Genomic DNA, 18,433 nt, shown 5'->3' with positions numbered 1-18,433 from the left:
TATAATAAAGCGTGACAATATGAAGTAAACTTGAGTCGAGAAGTCTTTGAGGATTGTTTGTAATAATTAGTAAATTATTTTTTAGTCTAGAGGTAATTAGTAAGATTTTCTATCGATAGAAGAAACAGATTAGCAAATTTGAGTGAAATTATTGAACCAAATCCATTGGTTAAATACAACAAAGACGTTGTTAACTCTGTTTTTCTTCACGTGAATAGCATCACACATAGGTCCACTTTATGTTCTATTCGATACTCTGATTTGACAAAAATAAGACTCAATTCATTTCATTTTGTTAACCATAACTAGCAGTGGCTCGATGAGCGTCAAAGATTTTAAATCTAATATATTATTATATAATGCACATAGGGGTAACAGGTGGCGGGCGTCCCCATATCGATTTGACAATTGACGTAATAATGCACTGTAGGATAATCTGATACCTTTCCTGAACCCGGATGTTAAATACATTGAACTATTGAGAAATACTATTAAGGGTTAGTCCTCTATCAAAAATGCAGTAACTTATTTTTAAAAATGGGATGTAAAATGCTTTGATTTTTGTGGACAGAACCACATAATTACCAATTCGCTTAATCACATCAGTATTGTATGGGAAGAACCTGCTTACTTCAGAGAAAACACTCCAGGTTTAATACCTGATATTTTTGTTCATCTATTTTTCATGTATAAATTGCCACTTTCTAAGGCATTTATTTAACAATTCATTTTCCTATTTCGTGTCGTGGTCCGTTTATTTATCGATTTTTTTTTTTACTAATATTGTATGAAATCTGCACAACAATTAGGCTACAAAATTGTTTAACACTTGAAAATTTGACTAGCAATTCAGAAACTATATAAATATGTGTTGGAATAAATTTCGCATATCAACCTTCAATTTTATAATATTAAGCCGATTTATTCCCTTGGTTTGTATTTCATATAAAATCATGTCTGTGCTGTGTTTGCATAATTTTCAATCAACCGTTTGTTTTCTTCTGTATTGAAAAGTACATTTTAACTGAAAATAAAGTCACAATGTTCTAGTAACCTGAGGGTGGGGTCGCTGAGGAAAGGTAGTAGTTAATTTTCGTGGGAATAAATTTGTAATTATCACCTCCTTTCAAACAGTTTTCAATATGATAATACACACTTCACTGACAGTTCACGGTCTGTTTACTCCAACGTCTTTCATTTTCATTGATTAAAACTATGTCATGTATATTTTATATACAGAAACACATGAAAATCCCAAAACTAAAAAACGTACATCACTTGGCCACAAATAAATGTAGTAGCCTATTGAAGTAAATGATCAGAAATGAGCGTTTGTTGTAGGTCTTTCGAAAATTCGAATTCAAAGCTATACCTAGAGTTAGGTTATATTTTACTACATGTATGTACTATTCAACTGTGGTCAAGTCCTGAACAGAAACAAGGTCTAAGTATTATTTCCATGCCATAATATTTCCCTTAAAAACATTCATTACGTCTTTATACAAGTAGCAATGCAAAGTATTTAAAATGAAATATCAAATAACGTTTACATATAATATATCCCAGTCAAGGTGATATTCAAATTAATATAATATAAATGTATTACCTGTTCTAGGTCCGCCATAACGGCGTCTTGAGATGGTGTTATCCGTTATCCTTTGACATATATTATTGTATCAAACATTAACAGTAATTTGGTCCGTATTAATCTTTTTTTTTTACCTTTTACATGTATATCTTAACCTCGTCGATTCGGAAGTATAATGCAGTCACGTGATAAGCGTAGCCAAAGGACAAATATCTTTTTTGTTAAAACGCACTTTTCCGTGACGATTGCTAAGAAAGGTTAAAATGTGAATGAATCGTTTGAGAATTATTACAGATATTTGTATTATTATGTGATAGTTTTTAGTGGAAACTTATGCAGCCATACATATTATTTGCATATCTCATGAATTATCGGTAGAGTTCTCGATTTTCACGCTTGTCAACTATGGGAACAGCATTCTGGGAATCGCCCAAAGGAGTCGTAAAATCCTCTTCTGATTAAATGTAATGTCAGCAGCCCCGAAATAACATGTATACAGCCAATAGCTTGTGTTAAATTCTGATGATCTTAAGGCTCGCCTTGTGGCATCGGCAAGATAACAGTCATGATATTCTTGATAGGTTCGCGAATAAAGAAATTATCAGTTCGTTTTGACCTAACTAAAGAGCAATCGGGATCTACAATATTATTAATTTGAACTGAGGTAAATCACATTTTAATGACGTACCTTTCCACATACTAATCACATTGACGATATTCAAACTAAATGTCTTTATATTTTCACTACCAGATGATTGACTTCAATATCGGCTATATGAATATAGAACTTTTAGACCGATATAAACATACGTTTTTCGCATTCAGTTGTTATAATATTCCGGAATCTTTATCCTAAAAGTAATAATCAGTAATAAGAAATAGTAATAGTAATAAAAGCAATTATTTATTGCTGTTAATTTGAATACATGTAATGCATTTTGACTGGAAATGTATCACTGACGTTCATGTCGTCTATGGACAATGTCACCATGCCAAATGACTGATTCTATAACTTGATCATGGCAGCCCAGTTGGTAAATCAGATGCTGCCATCTGAAAGACAAAACGGAAGCAAATATCAAATTACATACGCTCATTTTGAATAACTGTGGCAATTGTTGTTACCGAGAATGGTAATGCTAAGACTACAATTCGACTGGATGTGTTAATTCAGCTTCCTTTGGGTAGGACGTGTATGGGCCAATAAGTTACTTTGGTGTTGTTCCCCACATCAGAGAGCTGTGATTCCGAAAAAGTAGAACTACAAGTATTGCTACAAAACAAAACTTAAATCTTGAATGTCTTTGTTAAAGTTACAGTTTTGTTTCCGAGTTGACGACTCTAACTGTTATTTGATCAGATCAGAAACGATGCACTTTATATTTATTTATTCTTCTCACTAATCTGGACATGACTTACTTTGTTGTGTCCAATATGAGGAGATTACCCAGTTTGCCTATCTCTATTGAACCATGATCCTGTGACAATCCTAATGATGCAGATGAATTAATAGTTGCTGCTACTAGAGCTTCTGTCAGCGTCATCTTCATCAATACACATGCTAGATGCATTACAAGAGGCTGAAAGGTTAATCAATGTTAAATCATCAAAATCTTAACGAGCCACTCATTTACATAAATATTAGTACTGGAGAAACTTTACTTAATATGTGTCATCACTCTTATGAGCGAGTGCAAAGTTAAATGAAACTCGCAAAATTACGATAGATGTGAGCAATTCTATGATTGAATGACGTTTTTAATATTTCAACTTACCATAGAACAACAATAAGCATTAGGATTGAAATCAGTACCAAGAGCTACAGGAACACCATGTTCAATTAGAGATCGTACTGGAGGTAATGGTAATCTTAATATATAGGCAGTGGTAGGTAATATTACTCCGATTGTTTTAGATTTAGCCATAGCCTTCATTCCCTCTACAGATATTTCTTCCAGATGACTAATAGCTGTAGCATCAATTTCTGCTCCCATCTAAATCAAAGAATCGTATATGATCTATGTTCAAACTAAAGTGATGTTTCGATAACAGCAAAACAGTGTAAGCACTGGCTCCGGAATAAATTGTCCTTAGTTTAAAGCATTGATATAGAAAATGGTCCACTGTCGAAATTTTTGTTCGAATTTTATGGTGAAATGATAAGGACTTGGATATTTACTATTTACCTGCTTAATTTTCTCAGTTTGAAAATTCAATTTTCTCCGAAGTACCTTAATTTCTGCAATTAATGTAAGAGGGCAATAAACATACAATTCTTATTTGAAAATTGATTTTTACCTCAGCAGAGTGCAATGGAAATAATTCATCACCATGAAAGTTTATTTGTAAACTGTTTGTTTTCCCTGCCAAGAGAATATTACGAGATTGGTCCAAATTAAAAACCCCCTTTTCACAGAAAACATCAATATTATCAACATGTAGTTTTTTCTGATCTCTGAGTTTCTGTATTGCTGGTATCTGGCTGTCTATAACATCTTTTGTAGCTTCTTCTGCTGTTTTACCCCTGAAAATAGCCGTATTCTTTTGTTAAATATGTATATAAGTGAAGAATAGAATTAGAATTCCTTGTTTTGGTTATTCTGATTTCCTGCATACCTACCAAACAAGACGTTCTCATCCAACAACTAATATTAACAAATTAATGAGCGGAGAACAGACACTTTTTCAAATAGAGTTTAAAGAAACAAATTAAGAAGTATTAAATTCTGGAGTTCCGAAGACCGATTTTAGTTTAAATGCCAGGGACTTACTTTGGTACAGCATGTGCTCCACAATAAGTACTCGATATATCGATACCAAAGTTCCTTCGACCTCTCTCTATTACATGTAACATTTTAATTTCATTCTCTGTATCTAACCCATAACCACTTTTACATTCTACTAGAGTAGTCCCTGCTTCTCTCATACACTTTAACCGCTTTTCAAACGATGAATATAGTTCTTCTTCATCAGCTTCTCGGGTTTTCTCTACCGTAAAGTTGATTCCACCACCAGCTTCGTGTACGTCCATATACGATGCGCCACCAAGCTACAATGTACATGAATACGCTAATTTAGTGGATTTTAGTAAGAGACGATATGTACAAAATTTCATTATAATTAAAGACGGGTTTCCTTATTTTTTAGTGTCAAATTAAGCAAACTATTTGATTTATTGGTGTTTTTAATGAATTATCATGTATTCTTAATGATATCATTATATTCTTATTGTATATAATTAAGAGTTTTAACCAATCATAAGTGTCCATGTATGTACAGTCTAGATAAACAAAAAAAAAATCTTTTTGGACCTCTCTTGATAGGTCACTCATTGGAATTCTGCTGGTAATTCTCTTCCAATTTAGCTAATTATGAATTAATTATGGACATGTGAGTCAAACTGGTATTTTCCAAGTTATTAGAACACCTCTACTTTCTATTCATATAAGTATTAGCATTTTCATTTTCATAAATGAAACTGAGGGAACCCATCTTTAACGTTGTAATTTTTACAAGAAAAGCAACCCAAAACATAGCGATTTTAAAAGGTTTACGTAAACCTTTAATTAATAGTTTAACAATATACACCAATATACTACACATTTGGCGAGATTATGGTCTATAGTTTTCATTAATTTGAGCACCTAGCATTCCCATCCTATTTTAAAAATATGCCGCTTTAAGAGTTCCTTGCATCACCAATTTCCTATTACACTGTAGCAGCCAATATTTATTTAGGTTTTTATTATATATTAACAATTTATTAATTGTTTTGTGCAAAATGTATGAAGCTGTGAAAATAAAATTATATTCACCTTCATTTCAAATTCATGAACTCTATCACCAGCCCAAACCGGATGTGTGTGAGCATCAACGAAACCTAAAATAAGATGGTTTAAAGCCAGGTGGTTCAATTCTACGCATTACTATAAATATCTAGCAAATCGTAAAGATGTCTTTACTCAATTTTCTTGATCAAATCATACTTACTAATTGTTTAATGAATTATAAACTATTCATATGTTAAAATCCTATATTATGTACGATACAGCATCTACAATGTCAGTTTTCTGTCGTCAGATTGTGTGGATTGTTGGTATGAATTTGTAACAGTTCTTATTTGGTTTTTTGGAATGAAAGTTGCTTCCAATCCGGTGACTGGTTGGACACCAAAAAAAAAAACGTTAACAATAGACTTTTGACTGCGCACATTAATTTCAATTCCAAAGATGAAAGAGGCGTACTGCACCTGGAATTATACTTTTACCCCTGGCATTAATTACATGGTGGAATGTGTCTTCTTTATATTTCTTATTAATAACATCATCAAGGTCAATATCATGTATTCTACCATCACTGAAACACGACATCATACAAGAATCATATCAAGTTCATTTAAATAATTTTTAATAAGTTGTGTGTTATGAAGGGTGGCTTACTCGGTGATCTTAGTAAAATTCGGGAACACAGTATGCTGTATTCCTCACTTTCATGCACTTGCATGAACAATGTATTGGACAATGACGATGGCGATATCATAATCTGATAATTAAAAATAGTGCTGATGTTAACTAATTAAACTATATTCATCCTATTATAATGGACAATAGCCTTATGGCTTTAGAATATCAAACAGAGATTCTATCTCGCACGTGGACAACAGGTTTGACCTGGCCTGTGAGATTCTGTTATCTGAGTTACTAATCTGGAACCCGCCGAAGTAAAGGGCACACAGCGAGGTTTTTACAAGGATTCCTTGTTGAACGTGCAAATAGTGCACGACTGATGGTCGAAGCATTCGGAACCAAAGACCTTCAATATCAAGACTGATATTACTTACTTGTCTATGATTATACTGTATCCCTGATCTGTTGATTCTAAGACAGCAATATGTTTCATATCTAAACCATATAACATCCTTGCTCCATTATCTACAACCTGTACAATCTGGCTAGCTGACTGTATAAGTAGTTTATACTTGGACATTTTGATTTGTGTCTCCTAATTATTTGGTTTCTGTAAGCTAGATGAGTTTGTTGGTTCTTGTTTTCACCATTCAACTCTTACATCCTTTAAAATATGAAAAGCAGACGTGACTCAAATAATCCTCCATAACTGCTGTATATCTAAATACAATTAGCAGTTTTCACGATTGCTTTTCTTAAAAACACACTTCTCTCCATTCAAATCCTGGACAATTTCCTTACGTCACCTCTTAAATTAGACCTACATTTATTAGAAACATGGCACACTTACAAATATATGAATATAGCACAGGTTAGTGGCAAGTAGAATTACAATACATGCAGGATATAGGCTAGGTATGTCTATTTAGAACTTATGTCTGCTACAACTGTTACACACAGGCTATAATAATAATACTATAACACATGTCATATGGCTCTAATCTTTAATCTGAAGGATTTCAGCTTGAACTTTCCTTATCACAGTCGCCATTGTTTAAAGTTGAAGAGATAATTTTATCTTTCTAATTTATCTAAAGAGCTATCAATGTAACCAAACAGAAAACTGCCATCTTATAACAGACCCAACTATTTCATCCATTTCGTCCATTTTAGAGAAGGGACATATTGACTGCTGATACAATAAATAATTTACTATTGTAAAACATCAGTTTTTACCATGTTACAATGTTCCATGTATACATGTCTTCTAAAAGGTTTGCCCTCCTTTTATCACGCCATAGGTTATCTCGTTTGTAAATCTAAAAACCAAAATATCGACTTAGCAGTTAAAATGGGACATGAAGAACTGTGTCCGGTTATTAAGAGTTAAGTTAGTAATAATTAAATTCTGGAAACATCTTATCTATACGATGTTCAAACCGTGTTACAAATAATAAATGTCGTATTTTTAAAATGTTTTACAGGCAGCACGACAATGGCTTGATTAAAGATTGTTTAAGTTCGTTGGGTCAAACTGGACGCATGAGTATTTTATTAATCTGGGTTGACTACGTAGGCCTACACTAATTAAATGTATGACTATGAGAAAAATGAGTAAAGAAATTAAGATAAACTTATCAGCATGTGATCAATATTGTCCTGTATTCTATCACTAGAGATAACTATTATCAAATTGTATACATATATTTAAATTTTATCCAGTTTAAAGTGAGTCATGGATAGATCCGACATCATCTTAGAATTGGTGGAGGAAACTAAGCCCAGCATTTCACCCCAACTGATAAATCAATGGACAATGTTCACACTTCGTATTCCGCTGCGAATTGTGCCTTCCAACGATTGAAATTAATTAAAAGAAAACAATCCAGAAATTTCGATATGAAAAAACTACCTTAGGTTGAAAAAGGTAATCTAAAACACTATTCAATGCGAATATTAGGGAACAAAAGAAATTTTGGGGAATTCTTTTTTTCTTTTCACCGAATCTAGGTTAGATGAAAATAATTGCAACTTAATTTTGATTTCAGACAGTTAGGCTATTCCTTAAAGTTATTATCAATTGAAGACTCCATTTATGTATTTTATAGTTGTTCATTTGTCATTACTAGCATAATATAAGTCTATTATCAATTATTATTATTTTGTTGAAATAATTAGTTAAATCTATTTTATGTAACAGTGCCCTTTAAAACAGATTTCATCTTACTGGAAAAACAAGACTAGACAAAGATTTGTAAGAGTTATCTCACGAGCTAATGGTCATGTGACACATCACATGCTAGAGTTTGTTCAAGATGGCAGACAATTTTGTATTCCAACTTGTGAGTTTTGTTCTTGCTTTCTTAATTCCTGGCGTTGCTGCTTTTGATGCCGGTGATGGAATCGCTCTGGTGCTTGGACTAGTAATTGGTATTTTAGGAATTTGTGCCTGTTTGGGCTATTTTGCCCGTAGAAGAGCTGGTTCGGGCTAATAACGACGGTTGGGACCAGCCCCCTCCTGATAACTTTTTGTAAAATTGAGGAAGAATGGAATGAAAAAGGAATAATACGAATAAAAACTTTTGGGTTTAATAGATTCCTATCACAACTATCAAAAATATATCATAAAACTCTTAAATCACCTAAATTGATGTAAATGTCCTCGGTCAGATAATCCATCATCAACCAAGTGTGAGTAACAGTAACAGCCAATTCTCGATTCTGCCTGCAAATTCATCCGGTGTTCAAGTGTTCAAGAAACGGAATTTCAGACTCAAATGATAGTGTTAATATATTCTAATAGGTGGGGGACTGTTGTGTGGATATTTCAGTTTGATTTCGCAAATGTTTGTTGTGTTTTATTTAACTTATTGTAAATATTTTCTTATGCTGTATTGTATATTTGACATAATTATAAAGTTCAAATGCTTCTTTTATAAAGATATTCTTACATTTTGTTGAATTTGAATTATATGTCAAAATAAGATAAGGAATGCTCTCTTTACTCAACTTTCAACTAATTGAAAAATAGGGGATTTTAATTATTTCAACAATATTTGCTCTGTACTTTGAAATTGTTTAATGTAAATGAATTGGTAGATTGTGCTGTATGTATCAGTAATTAGCTTCTGTTTTCTCTTCCTGGTCATGGATAGCCTGTCATAATTTATGCTCAGTAATATAGACCTTTATTTTCAGCATGCAGCTGTTGTCAGATAGTATTCAAATGGCAATTGATTTTTTTTTCTTGATCATTGCTAGTTATAACCATATAAATGTTATTTTCTTAGGTGCTTGTATCTTTCATTGCAACCTTCAACAGTTATCATGTATCTTATTTTGTTAGTTGATTTTTATTAATGATTGCATATATGTTACCATGATAAATCATTATTTTAATAAACTCAATTGTTTAAAACATTTTCCTTGTGTATAAACTAAATTAGTCTTAGATGACAGTCTTTGACATACATTCTACTTAAATTTGTTATAAAGAATGTATAATTCTTTTGGGTTGTTATGATTTTGGGTGCATAGAAATGTAAAGTTGGACCTTAAAGTTTCTTAATACTTTTAAATCAGCCTGTTAGCACTGCTTCAGTTTTGATACTATATGAATGAAACTTATAGGAGTATGCTATGTTGCTTGCTATGATCTCATAACTTCAATCTTATATGCATGTTCCTTGACTGAAGCAGTGGGCATATGCTACCTTGCTATCCTTAAATGGATCTTTTCTTTAACCCGAATTGAAACATTCTCATTAAAATTAAATACATTTATTCATTTTTAATTCATAATAGATATTATACATACAATGAGAATGGGAACAGACATGAACAGAAGACATCACTGCACAAATTGAAGATAACTATAAATGTTGTAACATATCACTGCTATTGCACAACACACCAAAGTGCTTTATTCTCCCTTTTATCTTCAAAGGAAATACTTTTTCTTAAGAGACATCTAATTTTGTGTCAGAAAGCATGCAACATCATACCCAAAGAAACCATTCTACCTCAAATTATAGTATACTGCTCCTATCTAAGTTTTAATTTGTCCCTTATAGACAAATATACTTGCTTGACCACTACAACCATCTGTACAGAAATGTTAAAACAACACCATGAGATAGTTAGTTGGCTGTTCCAGATAACCATGAGCTAGCTGAATGCATTTAACAAGGACTCTAAAAATATTTTCTTAATTTTTGATTTTCAAATCCACTGAAAATAATTTGATAAACCTATTTTGAAGGAAATTGGCACACTTTTCAAAATTCTCATAATTAAATTAACAAGTTAACAGTGTTATTTAAATCTTGAATAAGTCATCAAATGTTATGTTGGCTGTCTAATTAAAGAAAGGGCCATCATAACTGGTAAAAGCTGTCACTCAAAATAAGCTAGCTTACATATATTTTTTCACAAATTTGATAAATACAGGCTATATAGAATATGTAGGAGGGACAGATTCACCCTTTACGATTATTGATGTGATATTTTTCTTCCATTAATAGCAGCATAGCATGTAAATCAACATAATATTTTACCAGCAATAAAACCTCGTAGATGAGAAAATGAAATTATGATTTCCAAATATACAAATTGAATGAAATATTTTACACCAAACGAGGTATTTACTTTAGTTTTATTTTCTAGAAAATGAACAATGATGTATTGGTGTAAAATGAAAACAAAATAATTTAATTATTCTTAATACTTTGATGTGTTGATGATGTTTCTAAAAATATCTACTTATTGTATACAATATACAAAGAATTGCCACTTTAGGTTAAAAAATGACCTGATGTCTTTTAAGCACTGATAGTTTCAACCAACCATATAAATCTGAACTTTATCTAAATCTATCAGACAAGCTGACTGGCCTAAAATTTGCACCAAAAATATATTAGAATTAATCCTGCTCCATTGGTTCCTCCGAACGTGAAACTTCGGATGACTTTTCAATGTTTGATGTATTAGAAACCTCTGGTGACTCAACTTCAGAGTTTTGAACTGACTCAGTTATCACAGATTGTTCAGAGCAGGCTTCATTCGTGTCAGACTCCATATTTTCTGAATGGCCAATTTTATCACTTGCATTGTCTGAGGATGTCACATTGTCTGATGTCAAGTTATCTGCTGAGTTATCCTGAACATTATTTGCTGAAAATGGTTGATTATCTGACTGTGAGATAGAAGTATCTAAGTTTTTATTGTCGTCACTGTGTAATGTTTCTGATGATTGATTGTCTGCTGATTCTGATGAGGTAACTGCTCCATCAGTTGCTTCCCTTGTTTCTGATTGCTGATCACTGTTATTTCTGGACGGGCTCGAATTATTTGCTGTAGTAGTGACTGATTCTTCAGTTTGTGTATTTGTAGATGCTGTAAATAGATTTTTAGTGATTAGAGGTTATATCAAAACATGCCAACTTCAGCATTTAGTTAAACCAAGAAAAAAATGACAATATATGCGTAAAAATATGGAATGACAATTACAACTTTTGGATTAGATCAAATTATAATCCTCTCCAGCAAGTTAATAGTACAAGCTGAAGGAAAGCTAGGAAAGCAAATCATTTAATGGCTCTTGCCTTTAAACAAGCATAACACGTTCAGAAGAGAGTCTAGCCCTGATCTCTCATACAGAATTAAATGACAAATGAAAGCATGTCTATCAATATTTCATAAGAATCATGTTCAACCTACCTGCACTTTCTATAGGATTTTGAATGACATTGTCTGACATATCACTGACTGAATCAACAGCAGGGACTTCACTAGTTGATATTTCTACACGAATATCACTGGTTGTTATTTCCACAGGAATATCACTAGCAGAAACATGTATCTCCACTGCTTTGCCTGGACTAGGTGTTACATGAATACTGTTCTCTTCACTAATACTGGATACAGGCTCTGTAGTACAATTGTCGTTATTGTCAGTCTCGTTTGTCACATTGTCAATTAATTTGGTTGTGTGCAAGTTATCTTGGGATGTAGTTGGAGTTGCCTCCCCTAACGAAGATGAATTGGATGAAATAGAATCGCCTTTCGGATGAGAGGTAATTAATGAGGAGTCTGTTGATTGTGAGGGTGTGTTGTCAGTTGTTTGATGAGTAGAGTTATCTCCCTCTCCATTGTGAACTGAAGATGAAGAGGTTTGACTTTGACTATTATTATTACTGGTTGATTCAGCAGGCCATGATGCAGACACTTCATCTGTAGCCCAGTTTTCTATCTGTGCAGGTACATTTTCTTCTGTTTGTACAACCTCCTCTCCATTAGCATCTAATCCATTCACTAGATTCTTTGGACTTTCACAAACAATTTTCCTAAAATTTTAATGAGAATTATAACATACTTTCGAAATATATTGGAGCTGAGCACATTTCTGAACCACAAATGATAAAAAGCACTGAATTGCGACAAATTGCAAAATATTCAAAAAAAAAAAGGCTCAAATTGATTATAGACAGGCATTACATTTTCCTGAACTTATTAAGAGTTTCCTATTTTTAAACCCATACTTTTCAATGCAAGCAAGGCGCTATCGCTATGAAAGGCTGTACAAGGCCAGCATTGGCTTAATTCCTTCAACACAAAATACAGTTGATTATTTGAAGGTATGTAAAAGGGTTTAAACTTACCTTCCAAGAGGATCAACAGTACTTACAACTAATACATTCTGAAAGTACAATATTTACTCAATTATTTCCTTAAATGTTATTACATACCTGTAATTGTATGTAAGGTAATGGTGCTGAAGCTGAATTGAAACTTACAAGATTTTTTACTATGAAAACTTTTTTTAACTGTAGATTCCTACTGATCTTATTGACTTCCCAATTTGGCACATATTTACAGAATGTATGGTCTAACTAATCAGTGTTAACTTTTAGGACCAGAACACATTACAACTGAACTTTTAATATCAATCAATCTTTCAGTGTTTCAGTTGCAGTTCACAACTTTTTCTTTGATTAACAGTTTGTCTTCATATTACATGAAAATTAAAATAGTTGTTTTAAATAATCTAATTCATTCATACCTTTTCAATTCCACGTAAGAATTTATCTGTTCTTTTATAGTGTCTTTTTGGTTCTATTATCAATTCACAAAGCCTTTGAACAGTAAAAGGTGCCCTGAAACATTCAATATTTACAATCAATTGATAGAAAAGGTGTTGCTTGGAGCAGGACATTACTCACCAATAACAATGACTTAAATAAGCTCTCAATTGTTCCAACAGTAAATGGGCAGGAATACGTTGAGAAAGATTAATACCGTACAAAAGGTTTTGAAGTCATCTTTTTCTAAGGAGAAAAAAACTTAAATACGTTATGTGCTACTCGTCTACTTCTTTTTTCAGACAATTAAGATGAGTAACACAGTATGCTATAAAGGGCTTTTTCAGAGATAGGACAAGTTTGTAGTACAGTGGAGCCTTAATTTTAGTCCCATCCAAACAAATTTTAATACCGGTACACATTTTCATGCCAATTACATTTATCTGCATCACTGACTAGAGAGTGGAGAAAGTCAGATCTTTAAACCTTTTAACAAAAGGAAAGTAATCTTACCCAGAAAATTTTTCAAATGCAACTAAAATTCTATCTCTCATTTCTGCAAACTTGGCATTTTCAACATTTGGACTATTGACTAAATGGTCTGAGGGTAAATCAGCGTTATATTTTACCATGACGTCATCTAACTTGGCTCTCAGAAATGTCTTCAATCTTTCCCAAGGAAACCTAAAAATAATATCAAATGTACAGTTCTTGGCTCAATATTACAAAATATAAAGGAAGCTGGTAAACCTATAAGTAGAGAAAATCCAATTCGAGAACTAGAACTTATTAGGACAGATGCTGCATTTGTTTGACCAACCATACTTTAATCTCAGAAACAGGAATGTTTTTAGGTAAGCCAATCAGTAATAGTGTTCACAGCTCACCGTCGACACTTGGGCCTTCAAATCCAAGTGTGTTGAGAATTATCCATATTTGAATGTTCAAATGACAGCTCATCATTTAAAGATACTCTGTGATTATAGAAAAGACATATAGAAATAGTGAGTAAAATTCCTAGTACCGGTATGAAGCATTTTTACGGAGTTATGTGATTTTCATGCATTGCTAGTACCGTACTTATGAAGACTAAAATAGCGCACCTGTTCCTTTAAATTCCAAACCATTGAAAACATTACCGATAGGTTTGCCAAAGCATATGATTTCAATGTGGTTAAGCGCCCTTAATAACACTGCCATGGCAATTGGCAATTTATGATACTGAAAGAAGCGGCCATTGAGTGGCAGGCCTATTAGGGGTATAACTGATACTAGTATGTTTCTATTTCATAAATATTACATGCACATGCCGTTATGGTTTCAGGTTTTGGCATGTAGATTATTGACACTGACAGTTGAGTCAGTGCTTTATTTATTCTGAGTGTTTTGATTGGTTTGTTTACATTTCACTAACCAAAATAATGCCTCTTGAACAACATATAGAATAGGTGTTAAAATCAAATTATTAGTATAAGATTTAGGCATTGTTTGTGAGATAGATTAATGAGTAAATTTATATAATTGTTGTCATTGTTTACAATTAAAAACTTACAATGTCTGTCCTGTCTTAGCCACATGACACAAATATTCGTTCAACAATGGTGGAAATTCTTTCGGAAGCTTTTTCTGAAAATCTGGAAAGAAAATATACAGGATTATAGTCTAAAATTACACAAACAAATATTGCCTACAGTATAGAGTTAAAACTGTTTTATTCATACCATATAAAGCGTCCGAAATATCTTCTAAATTATCCATGTTGGTCACTGAACTCGTATCGCGTACCATCAAGGTCAGAAATGGCGGCGGGGGAAGTGACGTAAGTCTCATAATAATGGACTCTACTAGAGGGGGATAATGGCATTATAATATTTCAATTGTTTAATTTTACTTTTTGCCCAGTTAATTTCAATTCAAAATAATTATCATTACGGCAATAAAATATCGATTGTTATTGTCGGGTATAATGAGTATAAAATGAAATCTATTTCATTTTCCATTTTAAAATTTAATTAATCTTATACCCCTACAACTATAAATGTGTTAGTCCATTAAATAGGTCTAATTCTATTATTAGAAAATAGTTTGTAAATATGGCGCTAGCTAGAGACTAAATTGAATCAACCCACTTTTTAACATTTCGAAGTAAGAAGGAGTGACGAATTAATTACTTTACAGTTTTTAGACATTTATATGTTCAAGGTGGGTGAAATTATCAAAAATTAATTATTTGTTTTTGAAGATTTGTGATTTATTTGTAATTATCTTGTACAGGTGTAATATTCTTTGATGTCACCACTACAGGTACGTAACAGTATAATAGGTAAATATTCACCAATTTTCAATTTTTTTTATCTTACTTCATTCTTATGACATTGTGTTGGTAGGAAACAATTTGTCCAAGATCAAAAAGCTCATTTTAGTTTGATATATATAAGAGGCCTTTCTGAAATTTGAACTAATCTTATTTATATGCATTATTAGGCTTTAGCTTTATGACAGACCTAGCTCATGTGGTATTTTAGAGTGCAAAATATCTGAAGGCTAATGCTGAACATATTTCTTGAAATTGTTTATAATCAAATTAATTAATTGATTAATTAAGGTGTCGAGGCAGGTGTTTTCTCACCTCTCTTACCACAAATCAATGAAGTGAAAAATCTGGACAAGTGATCTATCAATTAGATTGTCTTGAGAATAGTTTGAGTTATATTATACCCTCAAGGCTAAGTACAATTGATATAGACCTCTCATATGTCAACAAATTAGATACACTTTCTTAGGCCTTACCATAATCTTTTTATTAAACAATCACTTGTATTCCAAATATAGGAACTGAAATTCTCTTTTTAAAGCTCTTGCCAGAAATAGGAACAAAGTTTTTACATAATTTGATTTTTTTTGAAAAGACTAAGCCAATTTTCATTTTGAGGGTACATTGGCATAAAAAAAATTTGGGAAATTGAATTCTGATTATTAGCCCTACCTATATAATGATTATGGTAAAGGTCTGAATTATTCTGTCTAGTTTACTATGGTGTGATATTTTTACTACAGTTCTATTTTGTCAAGTTTTATTTTTGTTTATAAGTTTGTAATATATAGTGTGTGCTATGTTTCATCAGAAGCACTGCTGGAGGTCACAAGTAGAAATTGAGATAAAACTAATATATCTCATATCCTCATTTCCATTAGAACCTTATCTTACTTGTTGGCTCTGTAAAGTTTTATTACATTAGAAACTTATTTAAATGTTGAAATTTGAAATTGCCAAAATAAAGTGACTATAAACTGGATTTGAACTGCTGATGATCTGTATCTGAACCACCACACAATGTAAATCTGTGTAAAAACTATTTGTACATGTGTTACTGTACATCAATTCTAAGTCCTGAAGGCAGAATAATGGTAGAGATATCTTGGCTTGTTATTCTGTAGCATAACAATTTGTTAATGCCAACAGATCAAATAAACATGTCATTATTCTATCAAAGAGTGTCATTAAAAGTCCAAAGTTCTCATTAATATTAACCTAAGGCAAGTTGAATTAAGAAATGGTATGTAGTGCCTCTATAGATCTTTAGATGGAAAGCAATATTTAAAAACCTTTTACTCATTTCATATCTTCATTAATCACAATCAATATTTAAACATGCAAATAACAAATTTCAAACATGCTGAAATCACAAACTACGTTTTTCATAGCTTTATTTTTCAAAGAAAAAGTAGTACATGTAGAATGTTATTTTTGACTTTGACTTTTAAACATGTTCCAAGTTTGATCAAACAATGAAAGGCTATTTAGACTCTTGACATCAAAACTTGAAACAACAAAGACTGTACAGTTGTTGTCTTTACTACAATAGAAATAAAATCTTTGTAACAGTGTGATGATCATGTACAACAAGTTAGGACAATGTTTTGATGGATTAGGTCAAGTGTACTATTTCTATATTGAACCAGTTTTTGAAGATTTTTGTATTAAAGAAATGTTGTGAATATGCTATTTAGTCATATATTCTAGCTGAAATTATTTTTGTCTGTCAATTATTCAAAAACAACTACTCTTTCCTTTTAATTATCTTAATCCAGAACTGAAATAACTATGATGATTATTGGTACTTGAGTAATTGTTGCAATTACTTATGCCTATGGATGCTTTTCATCATGAAATCAAAATTTAGTCCAAAAGTAGTCATCTTATAATGTTTTATCGAATGTTCCTTAAGCAATGTTACATGATAATGATCATCTTAAATGTGAATAATCATACCGTTGCTTAAGGAACATGGTTTTCTCGTGGACATGGATGGTTGATTGGAAGTTGAAAACATACCAATGTCCATTCATCACCGTTTTTATATAAAATTTGGTCAATGTATAGAAAATCTAGCCTAGTCAGTGTTGTGTAAAACTAGGTAATAGTTTATGTTTAATATATAAACTAGTTGAATGAAGACCAAGGAGTAGATACATAATAATTATAAGTAGGAGAACATAAAAGAGAACATCATGAATGTTAAAGGTGATTTGCCATTTATTGGTGTCGCAAGTAGTATCTTAATCCATAGCAATAACATAATTTTATGCTCTACTGTTCTACAACTAATTATATATGTAGATTGATGAATAATTAATAATTAATTAGGTTAATGGAAATGAGCATCGAAATTTTGATTCACAGAATGTTGACAAAACTTGCTCAAGTAGATTTCCAATTTCCAAAAGCCACAAATTTTAAATCTTAGTTCATAGAGAACTAAATGTGATTAAAGGGTTTGTAAAGTGGTTTTCTAAATTTTTGCACCATTCCAATTTTCATTCCGACGTCTGTGGTTCTTGCAATTCCACTTAAACGTCACTAGAGGGGAGCTACCGGAAGCTATTATTGATGTTATTGCAGTTCTCCTCTAGTGATTTGAATGAAAATTGCAATGGTGCAAATTGAGGCTATCAATGTCCCCAATACACATGAAAAATTTAGAAAACCTCTTCACATTCCCTTTAAGTGTCAGTTACAACTTTAGAAACAAATCTTGCAATTAACTGGCTGGTCCAGAAGACAGTTATAAGTTTCATTTATTGTGACTTGATCCAATAAGATTTTATTTATTTATCTACCAAGGTTTTAGATTCACTTGCTACTGCCGAATTGAGAGCACAAATTAATTTTTCCAAAAGCAGACTTATTGAAAATGTAAATTCTCAAATTGACGAAGCTTTATATATGTTAAAATGGTTGCACTTTTATGACAACAGTACATTGCTCAAGGTAGTCATTGTTCCAGAAGAATTATATCTCAATTAACATATTATTAATTTTATATATCAGAGATTGCACTATATAAGTCAGTGAGCTG

At 32.0% G+C, this 18,433-nt stretch overlaps 2 protein-coding genes across 2 annotated transcripts; both read right to left on the bottom strand.

Annotated features, from left to right (window-relative positions):
* Positions 1 to 2,478: 2,478 nt before the first annotated feature.
* LOTGIDRAFT_206771 (hypothetical protein) lies at positions 2,479 to 6,574 on the bottom strand (the record flags this gene model as incomplete). Its single annotated transcript, XM_009061120.1, has 8 exons — positions 2,479 to 2,641; positions 3,008 to 3,168; positions 3,364 to 3,582; positions 3,887 to 4,112; positions 4,360 to 4,637; positions 5,404 to 5,468; positions 5,838 to 5,944; positions 6,429 to 6,574. The coding sequence occupies 8 exons, from the start codon at positions 6,572 to 6,574 to the stop codon at positions 2,542 to 2,544; spliced, it is 1,302 nt and encodes a 433-aa protein (XP_009059368.1). The 3' UTR covers positions 2,479 to 2,541.
* Positions 6,575 to 10,762: 4,188 nt separating this feature from the next.
* Positions 10,763 to 14,840, bottom strand: LOTGIDRAFT_234024 (hypothetical protein). The gene is made up of 7 exons (XM_009061119.1): positions 14,795 to 14,840; positions 14,626 to 14,707; positions 13,587 to 13,757; positions 13,055 to 13,148; positions 12,654 to 12,691; positions 11,713 to 12,338; positions 10,763 to 11,388 (listed from the first exon to the last, which is right to left on the bottom strand). The coding sequence occupies exons 1-7, from the start codon at positions 14,829 to 14,831 to the stop codon at positions 10,916 to 10,918; spliced, it is 1,521 nt and encodes a 506-aa protein (XP_009059367.1). The 5' UTR covers positions 14,832 to 14,840; the 3' UTR covers positions 10,763 to 10,915.
* Positions 14,841 to 18,433: the final 3,593 nt, after the last annotated feature.

The sequence above is a fragment of the Lottia gigantea genome, assembly GCF_000327385.1.
Source record: "Lottia gigantea unplaced genomic scaffold LOTGIsca_46, whole genome shotgun sequence".
NCBI classification, from domain to species: domain Eukaryota; kingdom Metazoa; phylum Mollusca; class Gastropoda; family Lottiidae; genus Lottia; species Lottia gigantea.
This window is presented reverse-complemented; position numbering and strand designations above follow the sequence as displayed.